Below are 21,032 nucleotides of genomic sequence, written 5' to 3'. Positions count from 1 at the left end.
CAGAGAGTTAATTATTCATTGTATTTTTTATTCATTTTGCCTTTAATTTGTGCTAAATTTAAATATTTCGCGACAGTGCATTGATAAATTTTAAATTTTGAGATTTGATAAAGAAGTTTAGTGATTTTAATTTTGTCCCACGAAGCTCGAAATTTATAAGATTCATATCTTCTAAGATTGCAGTTATATCCCATAAATCAAAAGCTAAATCAAATCCATAAAAAAAAAAAATAATATTCAATTTAGAAAAGTATTTTTCCGTGCCACATTTTATAACTTTAATTAACAGCCATACAAATTCATTAGCATATTGCAAATTATAAATTTATTTGATTTTCACAGTCTCTTTCTGAGTAAAGAAAAATACATCTTCTAACAATTTAACACAACTCCATGTTAGAGCAAAGACATACACAACGGTGGGGAGAGGGACTACTGAGTGCCTAACCAAAATTTCTTATTGAAAAAAAAAACTTCTTTCATGAAAATTGCAGAAAATAAAGCTAATTAAGCATTGAGGGGAAAGTGCCTTCAATAAATTGTAACACATTTGTTCAGCCTTGTATAAGCATAGGCCCTAAATTTGGTATCTTTTAGTTTCTATAACCCACTACCTGAAAATATATGAACTTCTTGCTGGAAAAGAAATTACTAATGAGAATAATTATAAGAACAATTATTTACACGAATATTGTATCATTCATTTTCCTACGAACTTATTTACTTAGCTGACCTTGTTCAAAGATAGTTAAGGCATGAAAAACAATTAGTTATCAATTTGTAAAATAATAACTGAACAAAATTAAGAGAAGAATATGACTGGATCACTCTTATAATATTTCTATACTAAAAAAAAAATTAAGCTCGTATTCAAACACTAAGGAATAAATTGCAAAAAAAAGTCACTCGTCTAAAGAGAGTTTATTAGAAAGACATCTAAAACAAATAATTAAAAACTTATGTAATAATAACAGAACAAAACTAAAAAGAATGTGACTGGATGATAATTTCTATTCTGTTTTTATATTAAAAAACAAGATTACGCTCGTATCGTAACATCGAGGAAAAATTGGAAAAAAACGTCAACATTGGTAATTGTAAACAAGGAATTAGATGTATTGAAATTACAACACTTGTCATTGATTAAAGCTGTGACATTAAGTATTATGTATTCCTTCCAAATTACTTTAAGATAATAAAATATTGTCAGGTAGGAAAAAATGACAATCAAAGAAACAAAATGAAAATCAGACCAAATAAAATACAGCTTTAATATCAAGAATATACTTTGAAGGAAACAGATGCAATGTTTAAATTTATTAAATATAACTACTCTATTTGAGACTTTTTAATATGTACTAAACTTACAAACTCCTAATTTTTTGTTTTTAGTTGGGTTCCACATGATTTTAACCAATCATGCCTAAAAATTTTTGTAAACAACACTCCTACACGGTACAGAATTCAGAATACGCCATTATTCTTTATTTTTCACTCTGCTGTCGCCAAACGCCGGGTATTAATTCTAAAATAAAAGTATTTTGTTTTCTTTTTCTAAATATTTTATCAAAATAAAAATTTAGTTTTGAATGTGAAAAATATTTATCATTTGCGGATCAGGCATAGACCAAAAAGCTAGGGAGAGCTGAAATTTGGTTCTTCCATACAATGACCAATTTGGATCTAGTTCAGCCATGATGAAAACGAAACTGCAAACAATATGGCTAGCATTAGCATTCCTTATGACGAAATAAACTTTTTCCTTTTAATTATTTTCCATTTCCATTAGAATTTGATTTTGTCTGTATAACTTATTTTAAACAAATATTTTCCCTTGATATTACTTATGAAGTGTTTCATAATTTTTTACCTCAGCTTTATTACATTATAAAAATATTTTTTTCTTGTATAGCTCGATTGTTATAAACAGTGTTGTTTAAATGCAAATATTTAAATAAAAATGGAATCTGATGTTAGTAATGACAAGTCTGTGACTGAAGAATGTTATATTTGTGGTTTTGTGTGCAGTTCCAGACGTATGTTAGGACATATACGAAGTCATACGCACGTAGAGATTTTTGAATGTGAGATATGTGGAGATCGCTTTGCATCGAAAAAAACTTTGCAAAAACATTATATAACCCATAAGACACATTTTATTTGTGAACATTGCAATAAAAAATTTGTAGATCCTGAACGTTTGAGATCACATATATGTTTTAATCCTGAAGAAAACTATACTTGTGAAACTTGTGGTAAGGAGTTTGTTCATCAAAGCAGATGGATGAAACACATTGCTACCCATTCAAAAGATAAAGCATTTAAGTGTCAATATTGTTCTAAAGGATTCCGATATAAACGAAATCTCACAGCTCATATAGCCAAGCATCCTGTTGATGAGGATGGTAATATAAAAATTGAGTCAACTGAGCAAAAGATCTTCACCTGTGATGTATGCAAAAAAGAATTTCCTAATAAAAGAAATCTTGAACGGCATCATTTGTCTCATACTGATGAAAAGCCTTTTATATGTCAAGTATGCAACAGAGGTTTTACTCTAAAGCATAATATGGAAGTTCATGAGCGTCTTCATTATCTTAATGAAAGACCACATCAATGTCAAAAATGTGGGAAGTGTTTCAGCCGAAGATCAAATTTAAAAGTACATTGTGCTATGCATTTGCGTCATGAGTTAGGCTTGCCTGCACCCAAACAAAATAATGGAAAAGTTTTTCCTTGTGATATATGTCAAAAAAGTTTCATTTCTAAAAGAAACCTCATTCAACACCAAGTTACTCATACTAAAGAAAAACCCTATGTTTGCCAATTTTGTAACCAAAGATTTTCTTATGACTCTTGTTTAAAACGTCATTCTTATCTTCACACTGAAGGGGCATTTCGAAGAAGGCCTAAATATTCAAAAAATAGAATTGTTGTCATTGGCCCTGATGGTGAAATAGATACTAAGCCGTTTATTTGTCATGTGTGCCACGCTGCATTTAATGAAGAAATTGAATTAAAGGCCCACAGGAAAAGTTTTTGGCAAGTTCATAACTATAAGTGTTGCAAGTGCTTACAAGTTTATAAGTGTAAAAAAAAGCTTAAAGAGCATGAAAAAATCCATGACATTGGCTCTACTTCAAAACCAGTCGTTTGTGCTTTAAAAGTTGATGGTAGTAAAAGTACTGAGTCTGAAAGTGATACTATAGACACTGAAACTGAATGTGGAGAATCCAGTATGAACTCAGTTAGTTCTCTGAGAAATGAAACGAAAAATATTGAATATGAAAGTGACATAGTAGATATAGAAGAAGAAGAATCCTTTCTAAGTCTAGTTGTATGTGCTCCAAGTTTGGAAAATAAAAACATCGAATCTGAAAAGGATAGTAAAGGTGTTGAGATTGAAGATGAAGCCACGAGTTACACTAGCAGTGAGAATTATTTAAAAAGTATTTTAAATAGTTAATGTTTATTTTTAGCTTACATCAGATCGTAAGAAAAAATATATAAATAGTAATCTAATATGAATTGATATATCAACAATTTATTTAATTTTTATATTTATGAAATTATTGTTATCATGTATTGAACAACGATATTTCTTTTAATTGGTGACTTCGTAAATGTACTTCTTATTTTGAAGTGAATAGGATAACAATGAGATTGCTCCCCCTACAAATAGTTACAAAAATTAATTCTCAATCAAAGGGTTTAAATAGTCATATTAAGCTTTATTGTTAAATTTTTAATCCTCATGTGTGAAAATATGAATACAGTAGAATCTTAATCTATTTTATGGAACGTTCATAGTGATTGATAGATGCTCTTAAACAGTGACTGCAGAGCAACATTATAAATCAAATAATAACTTGAAAGTGTATAAAAAGCTATAAAGATGTAATAGTCTTGAAAATTTATAAATTTACAAACCATATAAAAAAAAAATCCATTTTAAAAAATTATTCATTTGATGGATAAATATTCGCAATGCATAAGGATCGCCTTTATTTATTTAAAATATTTAGAAATTTTGATTTTAACAGACTCTTTTTCTACTCAGAATCTACTACTATTTTTTCTACTACTAAATTTTTGACATCTGTAATAAATTGCTGTTCATCTTCTGTAAGTTTGCAAAGTTGAGTTACTGTTTTTCGTCGAAAAATAAAATAACTTCAATATTTTTTTATGAATGCCGGTCGAATTTCCGAATAATAGGTCCAGGAATCTGTTAGTTTCAAAAACTATCCAGATGATCATTATTAACATTATAAAAATAGCAATTGTGATGGAACTGTTGGAATAAGATGATACATATGGGAAAACAAAGATACAGGAACTATAGATTGAAGTTTGACTGTATTTTCAGATTGTTATATTTCTGAATGAACAACAAATTTATTGAATTTATATGTAGTTGTTTTTAAAATAATTTATTTTATTAGTTTAAATTATCTTCTAATCACCTCTTTTAAAAATTCTTAGCAAAATCAAAGCAATGTGTGACAATTAAAGCTTTTGATCAAATAATAGTTATATTCAATTTTGAATTACTTTCTTAAATAAGGTTCTAATCAAGGTTGATAAAAATCATTATTATTTTTTAATCTCGTGATGATTTAATGTAAAATAATAAAAAAATCCAGTTTTATTTTATTTAAATTGGATTTTCTTAAAAAAATTTGACTAATATTTTTTTATTTTATTCATTAGATTTAACTAATTTGAGATGTAATCAAGGGTGATTGTATTCCTGGTGTTTTCAAAAAATCAAATACTTATATTCCGACAAAATCCTCACGGAGCTCCACAAATCTAAAATTTAAATATTGAAATTTTCACAAAATCTCTATAATGTGACACTTCTCTTACCATTATTCCCTTTTTTTTCTTATAAAAAAAAACTATTCACCAGCAATATTTGTTTATTTATAAATTTTTTTTTGTATAGATTACTGAGAAAATAACTAAAAATGTAGCTAAGAAAATTTTTAAAATTGATAGTAGTTCCGAAATAGCATACTTTTAAAAAATTGTTTGCTTTAATAGTGGTTATATTTTTAATATTATTTAAACTTTGTATTTTAGGAAGTATAAATGTGATAAAAGTAGTTTTTGATCGCTGTATAACAACAGAATCTATGATGGAAGAGATATAATTATATATTACCACTTATATTAATGTATTATCTCTTAAAAATTTTGAATTACACATTTAAGTCATTTCCTTATAAATCCCAGTAGCACTTTGATAGCTTTTTTAATTATTGCTTTTGATATTTATATGGTTTCTAGTATACTGATATTTTTTATGGGATATTGTGGCATGTAAAATTCAAATCCTGCATTTAATGAAATTGATTCACTCTTAAGTTCACGTGTAGATACAAGCATTTTTACAACAATTATTGTTATTAATTTTCTGATGGTTTTTAATTTGCTAATATCAATATAAGATGAAAATTCAAATTATGCATTTGAGTAGCAATTTTTTGATGCACTTGATTTGACGGAATTCCATTTTTTAAATTTTTTTAGCAGTTGTTGCTAAGAATTTTTACATGCTTTTAAATTCCTAGTATTATAGTTTTTCATGATGATAAGATATCATTATGAAAACAAAATTCGAATAACTTCTTAACACCTCGTTTCTATGTTTACCCCCCCCCCTATTTTTTCTACTTCATTACAATTGACACCATTAATACGATATTTATTACAACACACAAATTTCACTTTACAGTAATTACTTTTTACACCTCTGATTCGCTTGGTATCGTGGAAAATGCACATGTTTTTGTTGCATTTTGACTGTTACTGCTACTCATTTTACAGTGTTTAAAATTCCATTTTCTTTAAAAATAAGATTACAATACACAAAATGCGAAAAAATCAAGGAATAAGTATTTTTTTTTTAAACTGTGAGATCACCACCTATAATATTGTCATACAAGTTATTTGAATATACATAAAACTGAATCTGTATAATGGAAATCTCTAAATAGATTATTAAGAAGCTACTTCTTTTGTATATATTTTGCATTAATAATTCTGCACATTACTTACATTAATCATATGACATGTATTATTTTTTCAAGAGTATTTACATCATCTTTTCGTGTGATAATTCAATAATATCTTAAAATATTCTGATGAATAAGCATCATTATTCCATTTCATTATTTTTTATTCAATTCAGATCACATGACTACTTATATTTAGTCTTTAAAAGAAAATAAATATCAATGAATAATTTACAAATATATATTGATTCCTTATTCTCTTGGTAAACCTCATATGTTTTATTATTATCAACCTAATAAGTGTTATTGAACTTAAAAAATCATAAATTTTTGATATCTTTTATACTGTTTAAAGTATTTTTTAACTGATATAAATTTAAAAAAAATCTGGTGAAGTCATTTTTAAAAATAAAAAAGTAAATTGAATGAGGTTAAATCATCTCAGTCATGAAAATAGAACTTTTTCATTAAACCTTATTTGTTTAATGCATTAATATTTCTGTGTCAGTACCTGTTTGCACCAATTACAATTGCCAAAGAGTAAAAAGAATTTTGTACTTTTAAAAATTTTTTAAAAAAGTATGCAATTATTTGCTTTGTATCTGCTACAAGTTATTCCTTTTGAATATGTCTCCTTCTCTGGTTTTTGTTTAATATTTCCTCAGCCACTGCCAGTTGTCTTCAAAATTTGGCGTTCCCCCCTTTATTTAGTAGATAATCTCATATGGAAATCTTCCTTTTCCTTGGACAGAGTTGTTACTTAAACTATAGCCTTTTTCTTTTTTTTAGGATGGAGTAGTGTTATCATGAAATAAATTTCACTCTCCTATTAACTTTTGCAGAGTGGAATTTAAAATAGAAGAGTGAAATTTAGAACAAAGATTTCATTGTAATTTGCTGCCATTTCATAACACTAGCATATTAAATATAAATTAAGCAAGCAATTTAAAATTGTTGATAGAATATACAACCAAATAACACTATCACACATAATTTCTATTTTTTTTTTACACTATTTACTTGATAATTTGACAAAGTTTTCTAAAAGACGAACTTAATTATAAAATATATTAAATTTAATTTTTTAAGCATTTTTTCCTTTCATAATTTTGCAGCCTGTTTGAACTTCATGTCGCAATCAACACCTTCAATTGTGACATGAAAAGAGAGTCCTTCACTCTATAATCTGAAAAAGACATCTAGATGTTTTATCCTTAAGCCAAGCCTGGTATAGTTGAACAGATTTTTTCGAATCCTTAGCTAAAATTACACAATTTCATGTCACGAGAATTTTAAATCGAAAATACATGTTTGTATTGTTCTTTTTTCACTATAATTTTAACACTATTTCTTTAAAAAAAATTTAATGTAAAAAAATTTACTATAGCCATCTTGTTGGTATCTGGCAAATATAAAGTAATGAAGATAAGCAATTTCAGAAAGGTAAGTAAGAAAGCAATTCCAGGTCTTGAATGATTTTGAATCCCTGATAAAGAAATCTTTTATTTACATGTCATTAGCCTAAGACAAAAAGTAAGTTGAATTTTAGCAGTGTGACAATGAGTAATTATGTAATTAAATAATATTTAAATTGTGTCACTTCTTGTATCTATTTTCGAGGATAAATATATAAGTTTTTAAATTTTTTTAGTAGAAATTGTCACTTATGAATAATCTTGCTTAGAGATAGAGAAATTTGACCATCTATCAGTCTCTTGTTTTAAAAGTTGTCAGATTTTTGATGTTGCTATATTATTGACTTAAAAAAATCAATTAATAATATAAAAAAATTGTTCATTCTCTTGTTGAAATGTAAAATAAATAAAATGTTAGTTCTTTTCCATAGTTTGCCAAAATTATAGGTTATATATTATTTTTTCAAAGCTAATTTAAAGTGACTCTTTGGTTAAAAAAAAATTTCTTTAAATTAAAAATGAGAAAGGGAAAATAAATTAAACTACCCTTGTTCTAAAGTTAGCAATATTACGTCTTGACTAACAAATCTTTTTCATGAAAGTGATAGAGAAGAAACAATAAATAGAATGAATGAAAAGAGGATAGTGTTACTCTTTTCTAAATACCTTTGTTAAAATGTTTTTTATTTATTTATAAAACTAATGTAGTTATTTATTGCATTTATTTTAGGTAGTAAATAATTAAAAGATATCGAAATGATTATTTTCCAAAATATTGTTAACTGATTTATGTTCTTTTAAAATTAATTTATAATATAAAAGTAAAGAAAAATGTTGTTTTAAAATATCATTTATTTTGCATACAATTTATATTATTTTAAATTCAAATGTCATCTGGTTTTTATATTTATAACTTAAAGAAACTTTTTCCTAAGTGTTTAAGATTTCGTAAAATTTGACATTCACTCTTTTATGAACTAAGTTAATGCAAAATGGAAACTAGCAGTCGTCTGCAGGTTTTAACTTGAAGACTTAAAACGCTTGTAGCTACCTATTTCTTCACAATTCAAGGCTATCTTAGTTGACCAATTAGCCTTAAGAAGTTCTGTTCCTTAACTTGGTCACATGACTTAAAATGGCCAATAAGCGATTAACGTTCGAAATGCGCATAACGTACGCGTAATAATAACAATATGGCTGGCATTAGCACCAGTTTTAGGGAAGGTGAAATAGAATAATAATAAATGGACACTAAAATATTGTTTTGAACATGAAATGAATCATTAAAGTTTGCTTAGAAATGGCATCTGGTAAAGCAGATACAGAGGAATGTTATATTTGTGGTTTTGTATGCACCTCCAGGCGGATGGTGGCGCATATAAAGAGTCATACACACGTTGAGATTTTTGAGTGTGAAATATGCGGAGATCGTTTTGCTTCAAAAAAAACTTTGCAGAAGCATTATATAACTCATAAAACACATTTCATATGTGAACATTGTAACAAAAAATTTGTAGATCCCGTACGATTGAGATCGCATATATGTTTTAATCCAGAAGAAAACTATACTTGTGAAACCTGTGGCAAAGAATTTGTTCATCAAAGTCGTTACATGAAACATGTTGCTACCCATTCTGAAGAGAAAGTTTTTACTTGTAAATATTGCTCCAAGAGTTTTCAACATAAACGAAATCTTACGCGACATATGACAACTCATTCTGAACACATTGAAGAAGGGCAACAAATAGACGAAATTGATCAAACCTACTCTTGTGACGTATGCAACAAAGAATGCTCTAACAAAAGTCAATTGGAGAGACATTACATGTCACACTCTGACGAAAAGCCGTACATATGTTTAGTATGCAACAGAGGTTTCAAATATAAAGGAGATATGAAGTCGCATGAGAAACTTCATTTTCAACAGAAAGGACCCCATGAATGTGCAAAGTGTGGGAAATGCTTTAGTCGAAGATCTAATTTGAAAGTGCACTATAATATGCATTTACGGCGGGAGTTGGGTTTACCTACCTTAACTTTTCACAATGGCAAGACATTCACTTGTGACGTATGTAATAAGAATTTCATTTCTGAAAAGGTTCTTACTCAGCATCAAGTTACTCACACAAAGGAAAAGCCTTATGCTTGTCAATACTGTGAGCAGAGGTTTTCTCACGATTCTTGTTTAAAACGACATTCTTATCTTCATACCGAAGGAGCATATAGAAAAAGACCCAAGTATTCGAAAAATAGCGAAGTTACAAGTGGTCCTGATGACGAAGATGATTCTCGGTCATATGTCTGTCATGTGTGCCAGGCTACCTTTGAAGAAGAAATTGAATTACGCGTACATAGGAAAAGTTTTTGGCGACTTCAAAATTATAAGTGTTGCAAGTGTTTTCAAGTATATAGGTGTAAAAAGAAACTTAGAGAACACGAAAAAGTTCACGATGTTAGCTCCACCTCAAGTCCACTTGTTTGTGCCCTAAGGGTCGAAGGTAGAAACACTGAATCGGAAGGTGACACTAGAGATGCTGATGTGGAATATGAAGAATCAAGTTCGAGTATTTTTATTGGCACTGTATCTATGGATAGTACTGAATCTGAAACTGATACCAGAGATGTTGAACTGGAAAGTGAAGAATCCTGCTCAAGTCAGACTGAGCATGCCCTGAGAATCGAGACTGAATCTGAAAGTGACAGCAGAGATGTTGTGGTAGAAGATGAAAATTCAAGTTCTAGCACTCAGAATTATCAAAGTATTTTAATTAGTTAATGTTTGGCCTATGTGATAGGAAAATGTATTTATCAAGTTTGATGTTTCTACTTTTGTTTAATTTTTATATTTTCTTGATAGTATAGTTGAACAATGATTTTATTTTATTTTGAGATAGTGTTAAGAAGATTTCCATATCCGCATTAGTAATTACACCAAAATAGTTATTAAGTTTTGGTAACTTCCAGGCAGTGGCATGTATTGAACTGATAAATAAAATCAGATAATAGGGAAAATTCAAAAGTAAAACTCTTATCTGCTGTCTGGCTAGCCACTATATATTTTTCTCCTGTATATTCTACTAGGTTGAACAACTAGGCAATATAAGTTGGCTTAAACAGGTACCAATATATTGAAATATCATCTTTTTCTTTAAATTCTTGCTCTTTTATTATTATTATTATTTTTTTTTTTAATTTTCGAAAGACAACTACTGGTATTAACATGTCCTGTATTAGTCTCAATTGGGCCCATAGTTATCAGTTTCAAATTACTTAAAGAGTAGAAAGAATCTGTTTTTTTTATCTCATGTATTGATACTATCATTTTTGAAACATATATAAAGTACTTTGAATATCATCAAAATCTTGCTATCTTTGTTAAATGCTGTAAATTGGGATTTTATAAACACTTATGCTACAAACCTCACTTTTCTTAATTATTTTCATTTTCATCCGTCAATAGAAGTAATGGTACATCTTTTTGGTTTTTTAAGTAGTTATAAATAAACATATCCACATTGATATAAGGAATAATAAAGCTCATTTTCATTGATTTATGTTTTTTCTTTCATTTTTGTATTCATTCAAAATGTCTTTTAGGTTGTAGTGATTTTATTTAATATTTCAAAAGCCAAGTACTCCTTATTTTGTTTATTTTCTGGAATCTTTAAAATTTTGTTATATTTTTTAATGGGTGTTATAAGAAATATATTTTAGATGGTAAATTAGAACTCTAGATGCTTTTAATCTAAATTGTTGATTACTTATTTAATAACATTAAACACAGTTTTTACATTTAACTTAAGTTTTACTCTGTTAAGTTGTACACTTTAATTCTGTATTTCTAAAAAGAAAATATTTTGCATCTGTAATTTTGTAAAGTACCAAATAATTTGACTAATTTAGATTCTCATTTAAATCTAATGAATAAAGCATTAAACCACTTTCATGTTTATTTAAATAAAGGGGATAGTGCCATAGCAAAATCTGTTCAGCCAATTAAAATCGCTGAGGCATCAAGGGGATTTTAAACTTACAATTTGAAAAGAAAGAAGAAAAAAAATCTATCTAGCGGTAGCTATGCGTTTTACCTTTTGAGTTGGTATTCTTCTGCGATTTTATGTTTATTTCACAAAACTTGGCAATTATTTTGGCCAATTTTATTACGAAAATATTCTGTTTTACATTTATTGATTAATTCTAAACTCAGGCAAATTAAAATAATTCTAAGACAAACACAATTTCAATCTTGCTGTTGTGAGATATCTGACAAAGGTTTTAATGAAGTTTAGAAATCACCCTCTGCCTTAATATGCCCTTTTTCAAAAATAAATATAGAACAGTTTGATAATTGCAATCTAGCTTAAATAATATTAGTTTTCAATGTATTTTAAGTGTGAATCCATTAATTTAAGTAATCCAGTAATTTTTAAATAAATGGATTAAAAAAGCAATAAATGGGAATGAATTTCTTACAAAATAAAATTATATTTTTCAGAATTTTATGTAATANTTAAAAGCCTCATATCGGGACTTATAATCACATGGATTACAAGTTTAAACAAAAATTAGACAAAAAAAGTGCGATTTATATATATATATATAAATATTTTTGGATTTCCTCTTTTTTAGTTTCTGACTACTCTCATCCCTGAATTATATAAAATGATATTAATAATACTAAGTAAATCAAATTTTGTTAATACTACTAAATAACAAATTGTCTTCATAACTTATACACTGCAAGAAAACACATTAATTTTTTATTATTATTAATTTTTATAAACGAATTCTGTTAAGTATAAAACTCTAACCTACTTTTGAATAATATGATATATAGAATTAAAAATTCTGTGTATATAACTATTATAAATTAAATGAATTTTGACTGTCTGTTACTATATTAAATTAAAGCTAATCTAGGGAAACATTGTTAACAAATTGTATTGGTTATTTTAAGTTTCTTTTAATATTCTGAAAGAAATAGATCTCCTCTAGATGTAATGCCAACCTTGTTTCATATATTCTGAAATATTTTATGTCCTACATTTTTTTAAGGATGTTTATGTAAATTTTTTACTACATTTTATCCTTATGGCATACAATTCTCGAAACTTCAAGATCGAAACAGTAGGCACATAGCCGGTAGAGGTCGCTCCAAATAGGTAAAGTGCTTAAAATTGTTGGTGTACTACAGGAATTATTTTGTTTTATTGTTACACATAAGCAGGCTTCTGTGCTCATTATAAGTACCTTTTCTCTCGTCAAGTCCGTAAGTAGCCCTCGTCAAGTCCGAAAAGCGAATATCACTTAAGATTTTTAAAAGCAAAAAATTTTGTGATAAATATTTTATTTAACAAATTTTAGGTTGTAATATAAAATGTTTTCTAGTGCTGTACTTTATTTGAATGAAAGAGTAAGAAAACAAAAAAAAGTTTCTTAAAATATGTATGCATCAGGATTGGTAGGTTCACTTTCGGTAGATGTCAAAGCAGATCAAAATCGGTCGCTAAGCAGATTGCTAAAAAAGTTCTCACAATATGGCAAAAAGTAAAATTAACAAGGAGTTTTAACTTTGCACTGCTCTCCTGACTATGGGGACCATATTTCCCAGATTGCGGCTACCCCATATTTTGGGGATTTGAAGTTCGAATCTGTCGAGAAAAAGTTATGTTTCATCAGAGAAAGTACAGTTTTGTATCTGATTTTATAACTTAAAATATATTATCTACCCTAATTAATTATTAGATTTGAGGTCACCATCTTGAACTATTAAGATTGAGTCCCAGAGCAGGAACATTCTATCATTAGATCAAGTTATTTATTATGGTTCATTTTTAAATTATTTTTTTTTTGTGTGTAATGTACTTTAAACCTTCAAAGCATGCAAAATGTGAATCTGACATCCAATAAAAATTTGGGAAATATCTTAAGCAGTATTTTTTATGATAAAACACAATTTGGCAATCAACTTTTTATGAAAGTTAGTTTAACATATATATATATACCTTCTTGTTTTTAGTTTTTTGATCAATAACTTAGTGCTGTATAATATACATAAAGAGAAATTTTTAGCATTATCTAGATTCTTTTCATCAGTTTAAAATATACTAAAAGTAAATTTAAAAAATGGCATATATTTAATTATCAAATTACCAATCAAAAAATCATTAACCTCTTAATTTAATTGATTAAAATTTTTTAGAAGAAAAAAAATTACGACAAGCTCTAAAATTTTCGATAAATGATTAAGCCCTATTTCTCCTATTCTTATAACGTTATGCCTTTTCTTTTAAACCCATTTGAAGGATATCGGAGTGTTGACTGATGTGTCATTTAAAGTTTTTTAAGAAGGGAAAAAAACTAGAAAATAAGAAATTTCATCTAGAATGCATGATAATCAGGAGGCCTCTTAACGTTTCTAAATTATCAAAATCTTCTTATTTTGTCTCTTTATACCATTTTTAGTTAAAAATTTGTTTTGTTTGCTCATTAAAATATATTTTATGTATTCATGCAGATGACTAAAAAATTTGAAATTTTAATAGGAGTTAAAACTCGAGCACTTTTATGTTCAAAACCAATAACCTGTGAATAAAGGATGTGGATGTGCTGTATCGTAAGTTTACTGCTTTTAACTTTTGTACTGTCTAAGTTAGTGGTTCCCATATGATGTTTTGCAAATGTCTGGGATACCATAGAAGAGTTAAAGCGGCTCTGAGAGTAAAGATTTTTTAAAAAAAAACTTTTTTTGGATATTGTAATTAGACCCAATTAATAATACATTATTTATTATTTCTATTGCCTTTATCACATTATAATTAAAGTTAAATGCCAAAGAGAAAGAAAGGAAATTTTTTTTTTTTAAAATATATAATTTAACTATAATTATGAAAAGGCCATGCATTTGTAAAAAATTATAATCATATTCACATTGTGCTTTTCAAAAAACAATATTTAAAAAAAAAATTTTGAAAATGATTATTAGGGAATAATAACCATTTTAATGTTTATAACAGTTCTTTTATATAGCAATATAAAAATAAGTTTTTATCTAGACTAGATTTTTATCGCTCATATAATAATGAGCCTGACATAATTAACTTCATTAAATGACAAAGAATAAAATGGGTAGGCCATAATATCAGCCTGGATGAAGACTGTACCACAAAGAGTTTTTAATTCCAGACCAGTTGGCGCACTAAAAAAAGGCAGGCCGAACTTGAGGTGGGTAAATGGCCTAGAAAAAGACCTTTTGGTCTTAAAAACTAAAAAACGTTAGCAGGAAAACGGTTGGCCGAGAAAAAAACTTCTTGAGAAGGCCAAGGCCCACCCTTGGCTATCAAGTCATTGATGATGATGAAGATTTAACTCAAAGACTTCATAGATATTTATGCTTTGTTAAATATAATATTAAAATCATAACTTCACATAAGTTAAATTTTTAAATTTGATGGTTTAGAATCTTATAATGGCTACTATTACATATTACTACCCTTCAGTATATCTGAAATCAAATTGGGTTAAAATTCATGCTGAATCGTTGCAGAGAGTAATATACTGGGTTTGTAATGCTTCTTTGTTCCAGCAAAATTCGTTGAGTTCTCAATCTCAGATGACAAAGTCTGAACTTGTTGAATGCTTTGTTTTAAACTCGCTCTGCTTTAAACAATGACAAAATATCACCCAGTATCCTAAATAAGTACTCAACTGGTTAAGACTATTTTTTTATAATTATTCAAAATTAAAATTATTCTCTTTTTTCTTCTTCAAATTTTTCTATATATTGCAACAACGAAATCTAAGCTATTATTATGTCCAGGGGTCTGTCTAGGTTTTTCTGAGAGGTACCTATTTTGTGAAAATTTAGACATAATTTGTGAAAAATTAAAAATTATATTAAAAAATCAACACAAAAATATGGATTTATCGTTTCTTAAGGGATACAAAAATGAAATTTTAAGAAAAAGTATTTTGTGAAACTACCGTTTTTCCTAAAATTGAATTTGTGAAACTACCGTTTTTCCTAAAGTTGAATTTGTGAAGGTACCGCTAAACGGTAGTAAATTCGGCCTGGACAGACCCCTGATGTCTATATTATTATAAGATCTTAAGCTTAAACACTCATGATATATTAAAGTAAAATAACTCTAAAAATTAATAATGTATGTGATGAGCCAGGGGTCTGTCCAGGCCGAATTTACTACCGTTTAGCGATACCTTCACAAATTAAATTTTAGGTAAAACTTGTTTCACAAATTCAACTTTAGGAAAAACAGTAGTTTCACAAAATACGTTTTCTTAAAATTTAATTTTTGTATCCTTTAAGAAACGATAAATCTATAGTTTTACCATGTTTTTGTATTGTTTTTTTTTTTAATATAATTTTTTATTTTTCACCAATTATGTCAAAATTTTCACAAAATAGGTACTTTTCAGAAAAACCTAGACAGACCCCTGTGAGCACAAAATACTAAAAGAAGACCAAATCAGCGAACACTGAAATGTATTTAGTTCAGCAGAAACAATACAATCAATATGACAGTGTTAAGACAAGGCAGTCGATGGGTCTTGACAGAATTATTTGACCTTGGTGCACTCTTAAAATTTCTAAAATCTATGAACACAAACACTAAATCTGTAAATCCACACTTTCACTATATCATGATTATTCGAGAAAAAAAATTTAAGTTTATGTTTATATTATTAGGCATTTCGTTGATGTCAGACTCATGCGTAGTTTAAATTTTTGACAAAGTTATGAAACTCCTATTTCGAATATCATTAAAGTCAGTTGCTAACTCCAGATTATCATAGGATTAATTCTAAGATATGTTGTTTTTTTTGCCACTCTGGATTTACTTTAGCATACAGTTGAATGTTGCTTAATACTTAATTAACATTATGTAATTGCCAACATAAATTGTATAAAAATGACCTATTATAATTTGCATAAAAACCAGAAGAAAAGCAAATTCTTTTTTATGATGATGTAAACAACAACTCTCCTATTTAGTAAGAAACCACCATGACCATCATAAAAGATGTAAGCAAAAGTACCTACTGTTTAACAAAGGAATAATTTAAAAAGTAAAGTCAGTAGTGTTTTTTTATTTAAATTCGAGGGAAGAAAATGCATAACGAAATATAATTTGTCAAACTTGTTTACATGTTATAGGAATTAAAATCTGTAAATTAAATTTTTTTTCTATTGTAATTTGATATTCTGAAACTATGCATAGGGAAAAGAGGGGTAATACCTAGAAGCTAAGATTCAAGGGTCTGTTATAGAGCTAAACTGTTTGACCTAGGAACTTACATTTAATCAAGATATTCATTGTTTTGTTGCGTGCAGTATATAATTCACGAAAAGTCACTGATGTACTACTTTTTTTAAAGAAATTTGCAGAGAATTTCTTTATATAAAAACTGTCATTTGGTGTAAAGGCTCTTAAAAAATTCTTCAAAATATGAAAATAGAGCTTTTTGTGTTTTGAAGAAGGGGCCCATAACACCTTTTGTTTTGCTCTTGGTCTTGCCCCATTCTCCCGTACGCGTTTTAAAAGTGCATTATTCATGTATTTATTTCTCTGTGGAAAAATTAAAATTTATGTACTAAACTGAAAAGAAAACTTTATTTTTTGTTTCTGAACTTCAGAAAATGCATAAAGTAAGAATTGTATTCAATGAAGAAGCAAAAGTTTTTACATAATTTGAATAATCTTTTATTGTTCGCTAGCAATTTTTTCCTGTATTTTAGCGCACTTGTATAATAATGTGAATTTAAACATGTATATTCCTGTTTGAACAACACATTGATAATTAACATGTAAGAAATTACATTTATAACATTACTATGTAATATCACATTAATTACTATTATTTATGTTAAATTTCACAATGATTGAAAATAAAATTTTATGTGCAACAACTATATTTACTTTTTTAAATAAAATATGGCTCAATTGATTGTGATGCAAAAATGTAATGAAACATACCATAAGTACATGTTACTCGACTCATGTACATGTACTCGAATATCTAGCTAACTTAACTCTTAATGACCGAATATATTAGTGTAATTTTCCCAAAGCATTTCAGGAAAATTTAATCTTTCTTATGTTGATAACTTATGAACTTGATGTTGATAATTTTAACATTAAGACCATTCATTTAGGTATACAAATCAATGATCAGCAATGAAAAAACTTAAACTCTAATTGAATGGAAACATGTAATTACTGTCCCCTCACTGAAACTCTTTTAAAACACATGAAGAAAATATTAATATTTTTCTCTGAATCAATAATTAATGATAAGTAAATATGTATAGGTAAACATTTTAAATACTATTTATTTTAAAATTTAATTGATATTTTTTATGAAAATAGATTGCATCTAAAATTTTGAAAAAATAAAAAGAATTTTTACCTTTTTCATTAGATAAACATCTTTTGATCACTTATATTTTTATATTATCTTACCACAGAAGAAAAGTTTGTAAGAAAAATCATAATTTAAAAAAGAATTCTTGTTTAAAAACATGCTTTTGAGTTGGAGGACAGTAATTACAAAATGGGACAGTAGTAGAACAACACCATTTTTTTTTAAAAGATTTATTTTTTTCTTAACCACACCATAATAATATCTATAAATATTTAAAAACATGATAGATACTTTTTGTTTTACACTTAAATATATAGTTCATCCAAATTGTTTAAGGTTTTAAAATGGGTAAAAATTGGTTTCTAGTGGCATTTTTTATTTTTTTTTATTTTAATCGAACATAATCTCCTTTTTTTGTATACTTTGTGCTTGCAACCAATAAACCTTTTAATCCAAACAACCCATGAAAATTTCAGTTAATTCTTTACTTAGGTGGAAGTTTTATTCTTGATCTTTTTATCACTTATATTTAAGAAATTTATCTAAAATTTAGAAATAGCAAACAGTAGTTAAAATTGAAACTATAAATTCCTTTAGTAAATAAAATTGTTCTTTTTAAGTAACTAAATTCTTATTTATTCCCAAAGTTTTTTAAATGAAAATTGGCAAACAGAAGTCAAAATTACAAAATTTAATGTTGTTAAATTATAACTTAAAGCAATTGTGCAAACATTCTAAATTATTTAATTCTTTATAAGAGTGAAAAAGGAAAACAAAAATGTCAAATAAAAAGTTTAAAAAATAAAGATACAGTTAAAATTAGAATTTTTTTTTTTAATCTATTCAGTTTCACTTTACAAAGTTAACATTATAATCTTATAGATCAAACAATAGTTGGGATACAAAGCAGAATGCATTTATTAAACTTTGTAAACACTTCTTGATAGATTATTTTAGCTTTTTCTCAAAAAAAAAATTACTGATAATTATCAATACGTTTTTAAATTTTGAAAATTAAGTATTCTTATGTTTATTATTGTCAAATTATCTTCTTTTATTATTGTACAAAACTTCTTTTTTCTGACAAAACGTAATGTGAAATTAAGCTTTTTGGTCCTAAAAGAAATGGTACTGCGATTAAACTATTAATTTTGATGTCATATTTACAACTTAAATGTGGCATTTAATTGCGTGGAAGCTTTTTTGTTTGCATGCCTATGAACACATTAAGAATCGAAAAATGTATCGCTAAATGCTTAAGCTTAGTTACTCGAAACCAACTTGAAATCAAATCACGTCAAATATGGTGGGCATTTATATCAAACTTCATAATAATATCTGGCTAGAGAAAAGAAAATTTTAATGAGTCAAGTATAAAAATATTTTTTTCAAGAAAAATTTGACTAATTGAATTTTTATTTTTCTTGCCCTTTCATGATTTCCTGATAGCAGAAACTTGACTTGTAATGACCCACGATTCTATTTTAGAATAATTTAAGTCAATTAAATATTCATAAAAAGTACAGCATTCCAGCAACAGGAAATTATGGTAGCCAGTGGATGTTATGACTCCATTCTTACTTAGAATAAGCTCTGTCCTTTGCCTGTAGTTTTAAGTATTTATTTTTCATTCCAGGTTCGCTTGCTTGATGCATAACTTGTCAGAGTTTTATCCTGAATTCCTTAAGGTACTGTATATATAAATATTGAGAAAAATGAAGAGGTTGTTACTCTACTTGAATCTTTGCCAGATCAGTTTCAAAACAAGATCTTGCAAAAAGTCAGTGTTTTTAACTCAAAGCATGAAGAATACTGCTTTTTCCCTTTTTCTATCTTTGGCTGATTATTTATTAAAATTCCGATAAGTTATTTGTGTATGTATCTTTAATTATCACGAAGTGTAGTTGCCTGATATTTAATACTTATGCTTACAATCGAAATTAAATATGAACAGTTCAGAGGGTAAAATAATGAAATATTTTTGTTAATATTGCTTCATTATTCTTATGTTAAAGAATTATTGTTTTGCTTGCATTTTGTATTATTCTTATAAATATTATTTCAAAATTATTAAGTTGTTCAACATTTTATTGTTTTGCATACTTATTTTTATGACTGTTTTGCATGCATTTTAATGTTTTGATAAATATTTTGTTTAAATATTATTTTGCTGTCTTCCGATTGAGTGACAACTAATAAAATCAGTGGATTATGTACTCTGCCGCTTTTAAAGATTAAATTTACAATATGCATGCTAAAAGCATCTTTTAATGAAATCATCCATATTTTTTTAATGAAATCATCCATGCTATTTTTAAAAATAAAGATAATCCAAGTTTTTTTTATTTTGCTTTCCTGGTTATACCTTCCACATTTCTTTTCAAAATTTATAGAGTAGTAAATTTATACCATTCGTTATCAAAAAGCACTTAAATTGTACCATCCATGATTAAGAAGAACTGAAATTAATTGGTGCATATTACATATCTTGAAAAAGATTTAAAGATAAGATTTAAGAAAAAGAGGAAATGAGGTTGAAAAAATTTAAATACATAAAATTATATATTTATTAATAAAGGGGGATTAAATGCCCTGCTTATTCAATGAGGTAAACTGTAGGACCAAATGATAACAGTTCTGTTAAATTGATTTGCTCTGTTCTCAGTACAAAAAGACCAGCACATAACTCAACAAATCTTTTTAAATTTTATTACAATGTAAATTTTTAATTTTCTATTTCAACACTCAAAATATGAATTTTTTTTAAATAATATCATAACAAATTTAAATGATAATAGGTAAAATGAATAATATGCATTTATTTTAATTTTAGTATAAATATATGTTTGCATATTAATGAATGTTGAAACTTTCTATAATGAAAGGAATTTTCTCTGCAGTAATCACTGTTTTAGGGATCTGAACAGTGTGAGGCATTCACAACAAATAACAATAGTAAAGCAAATTGAAGGACCAAATGGTATGGCAGTGCAAAATGTAAGTCTCATAAGGATACATAATTAGATTTAAAATGCTGTTAGTGCAATTAAAAAATTCTTGATTTTGAAATATTTGTAATAATATTTTTTGACTTACTGTCTCTATCATGCTACCTAAGCATCTAAAATATCGTACCCAAATTTCTTACATATTTCCACCATACATTTTTTAATATGTACTATTTCAAAATAAAAAATATGAACTTAAATAA

The 21,032-nt window shown here is 27.1% G+C and overlaps 2 protein-coding genes across 8 annotated transcripts in view; one reads left to right on the top strand and one right to left on the bottom strand.

Moving 5' to 3' along the window:
* LOC107448681 (dedicator of cytokinesis spg) overlaps nucleotides 1-1,531 on the bottom strand; it is a 62,041-nt gene extending 60,510 nt beyond the window's left edge. Inside the window, exon 1 of the mRNA XM_071186398.1 lies at nucleotides 1,369-1,531. Coding sequence (XP_071042499.1) covers nucleotides 1,369-1,405 — 37 coding nt within the window. The 5' untranslated portion in view covers nucleotides 1,406-1,531. The remainder of the gene's footprint in view (nucleotides 1-1,368) is intronic.
* Nucleotides 1,532-1,711: 180 nt separating this feature from the next.
* Nucleotides 1,712-21,032, top strand: LOC107448687 (zinc finger protein 782). Of its 7 annotated transcripts, none has more exons than XM_071186400.1 (3): nucleotides 1,712-3,431; nucleotides 13,984-14,054; nucleotides 19,458-20,165. In XM_071186400.1, exons 1-2 carry the CDS (start codon nucleotides 1,961-1,963, stop codon nucleotides 14,031-14,033), a joined length of 1,521 nt encoding a protein of 506 aa, XP_071042501.1. In that variant the 5' UTR covers nucleotides 1,712-1,960; the 3' UTR covers nucleotides 14,034-14,054; nucleotides 19,458-20,165. The 7 variants fall into 7 exon arrangements, 5 of the variants coding, with proteins under 5 accessions (XP_071042501.1, XP_071042500.1, XP_071042504.1 ...); XM_071186399.1 differs by having other exon boundaries at nucleotides 1,712-3,449; XR_006225422.2 differs by lacking the exon at nucleotides 1,712-3,431 and adding an exon at nucleotides 8,597-10,555 and having other exon boundaries at nucleotides 19,458-21,032.

This window comes from Parasteatoda tepidariorum, chromosome 10 (assembly GCF_043381705.1).
Source record: "Parasteatoda tepidariorum isolate YZ-2023 chromosome 10, CAS_Ptep_4.0, whole genome shotgun sequence".
Lineage (NCBI taxonomy): Eukaryota > Metazoa > Arthropoda > Arachnida > Araneae > Theridiidae > Parasteatoda > Parasteatoda tepidariorum.
The sequence above is the reverse complement of the archived record's forward strand: the minus strand, read 5'-3'. Positions and strand labels throughout refer to the sequence as shown.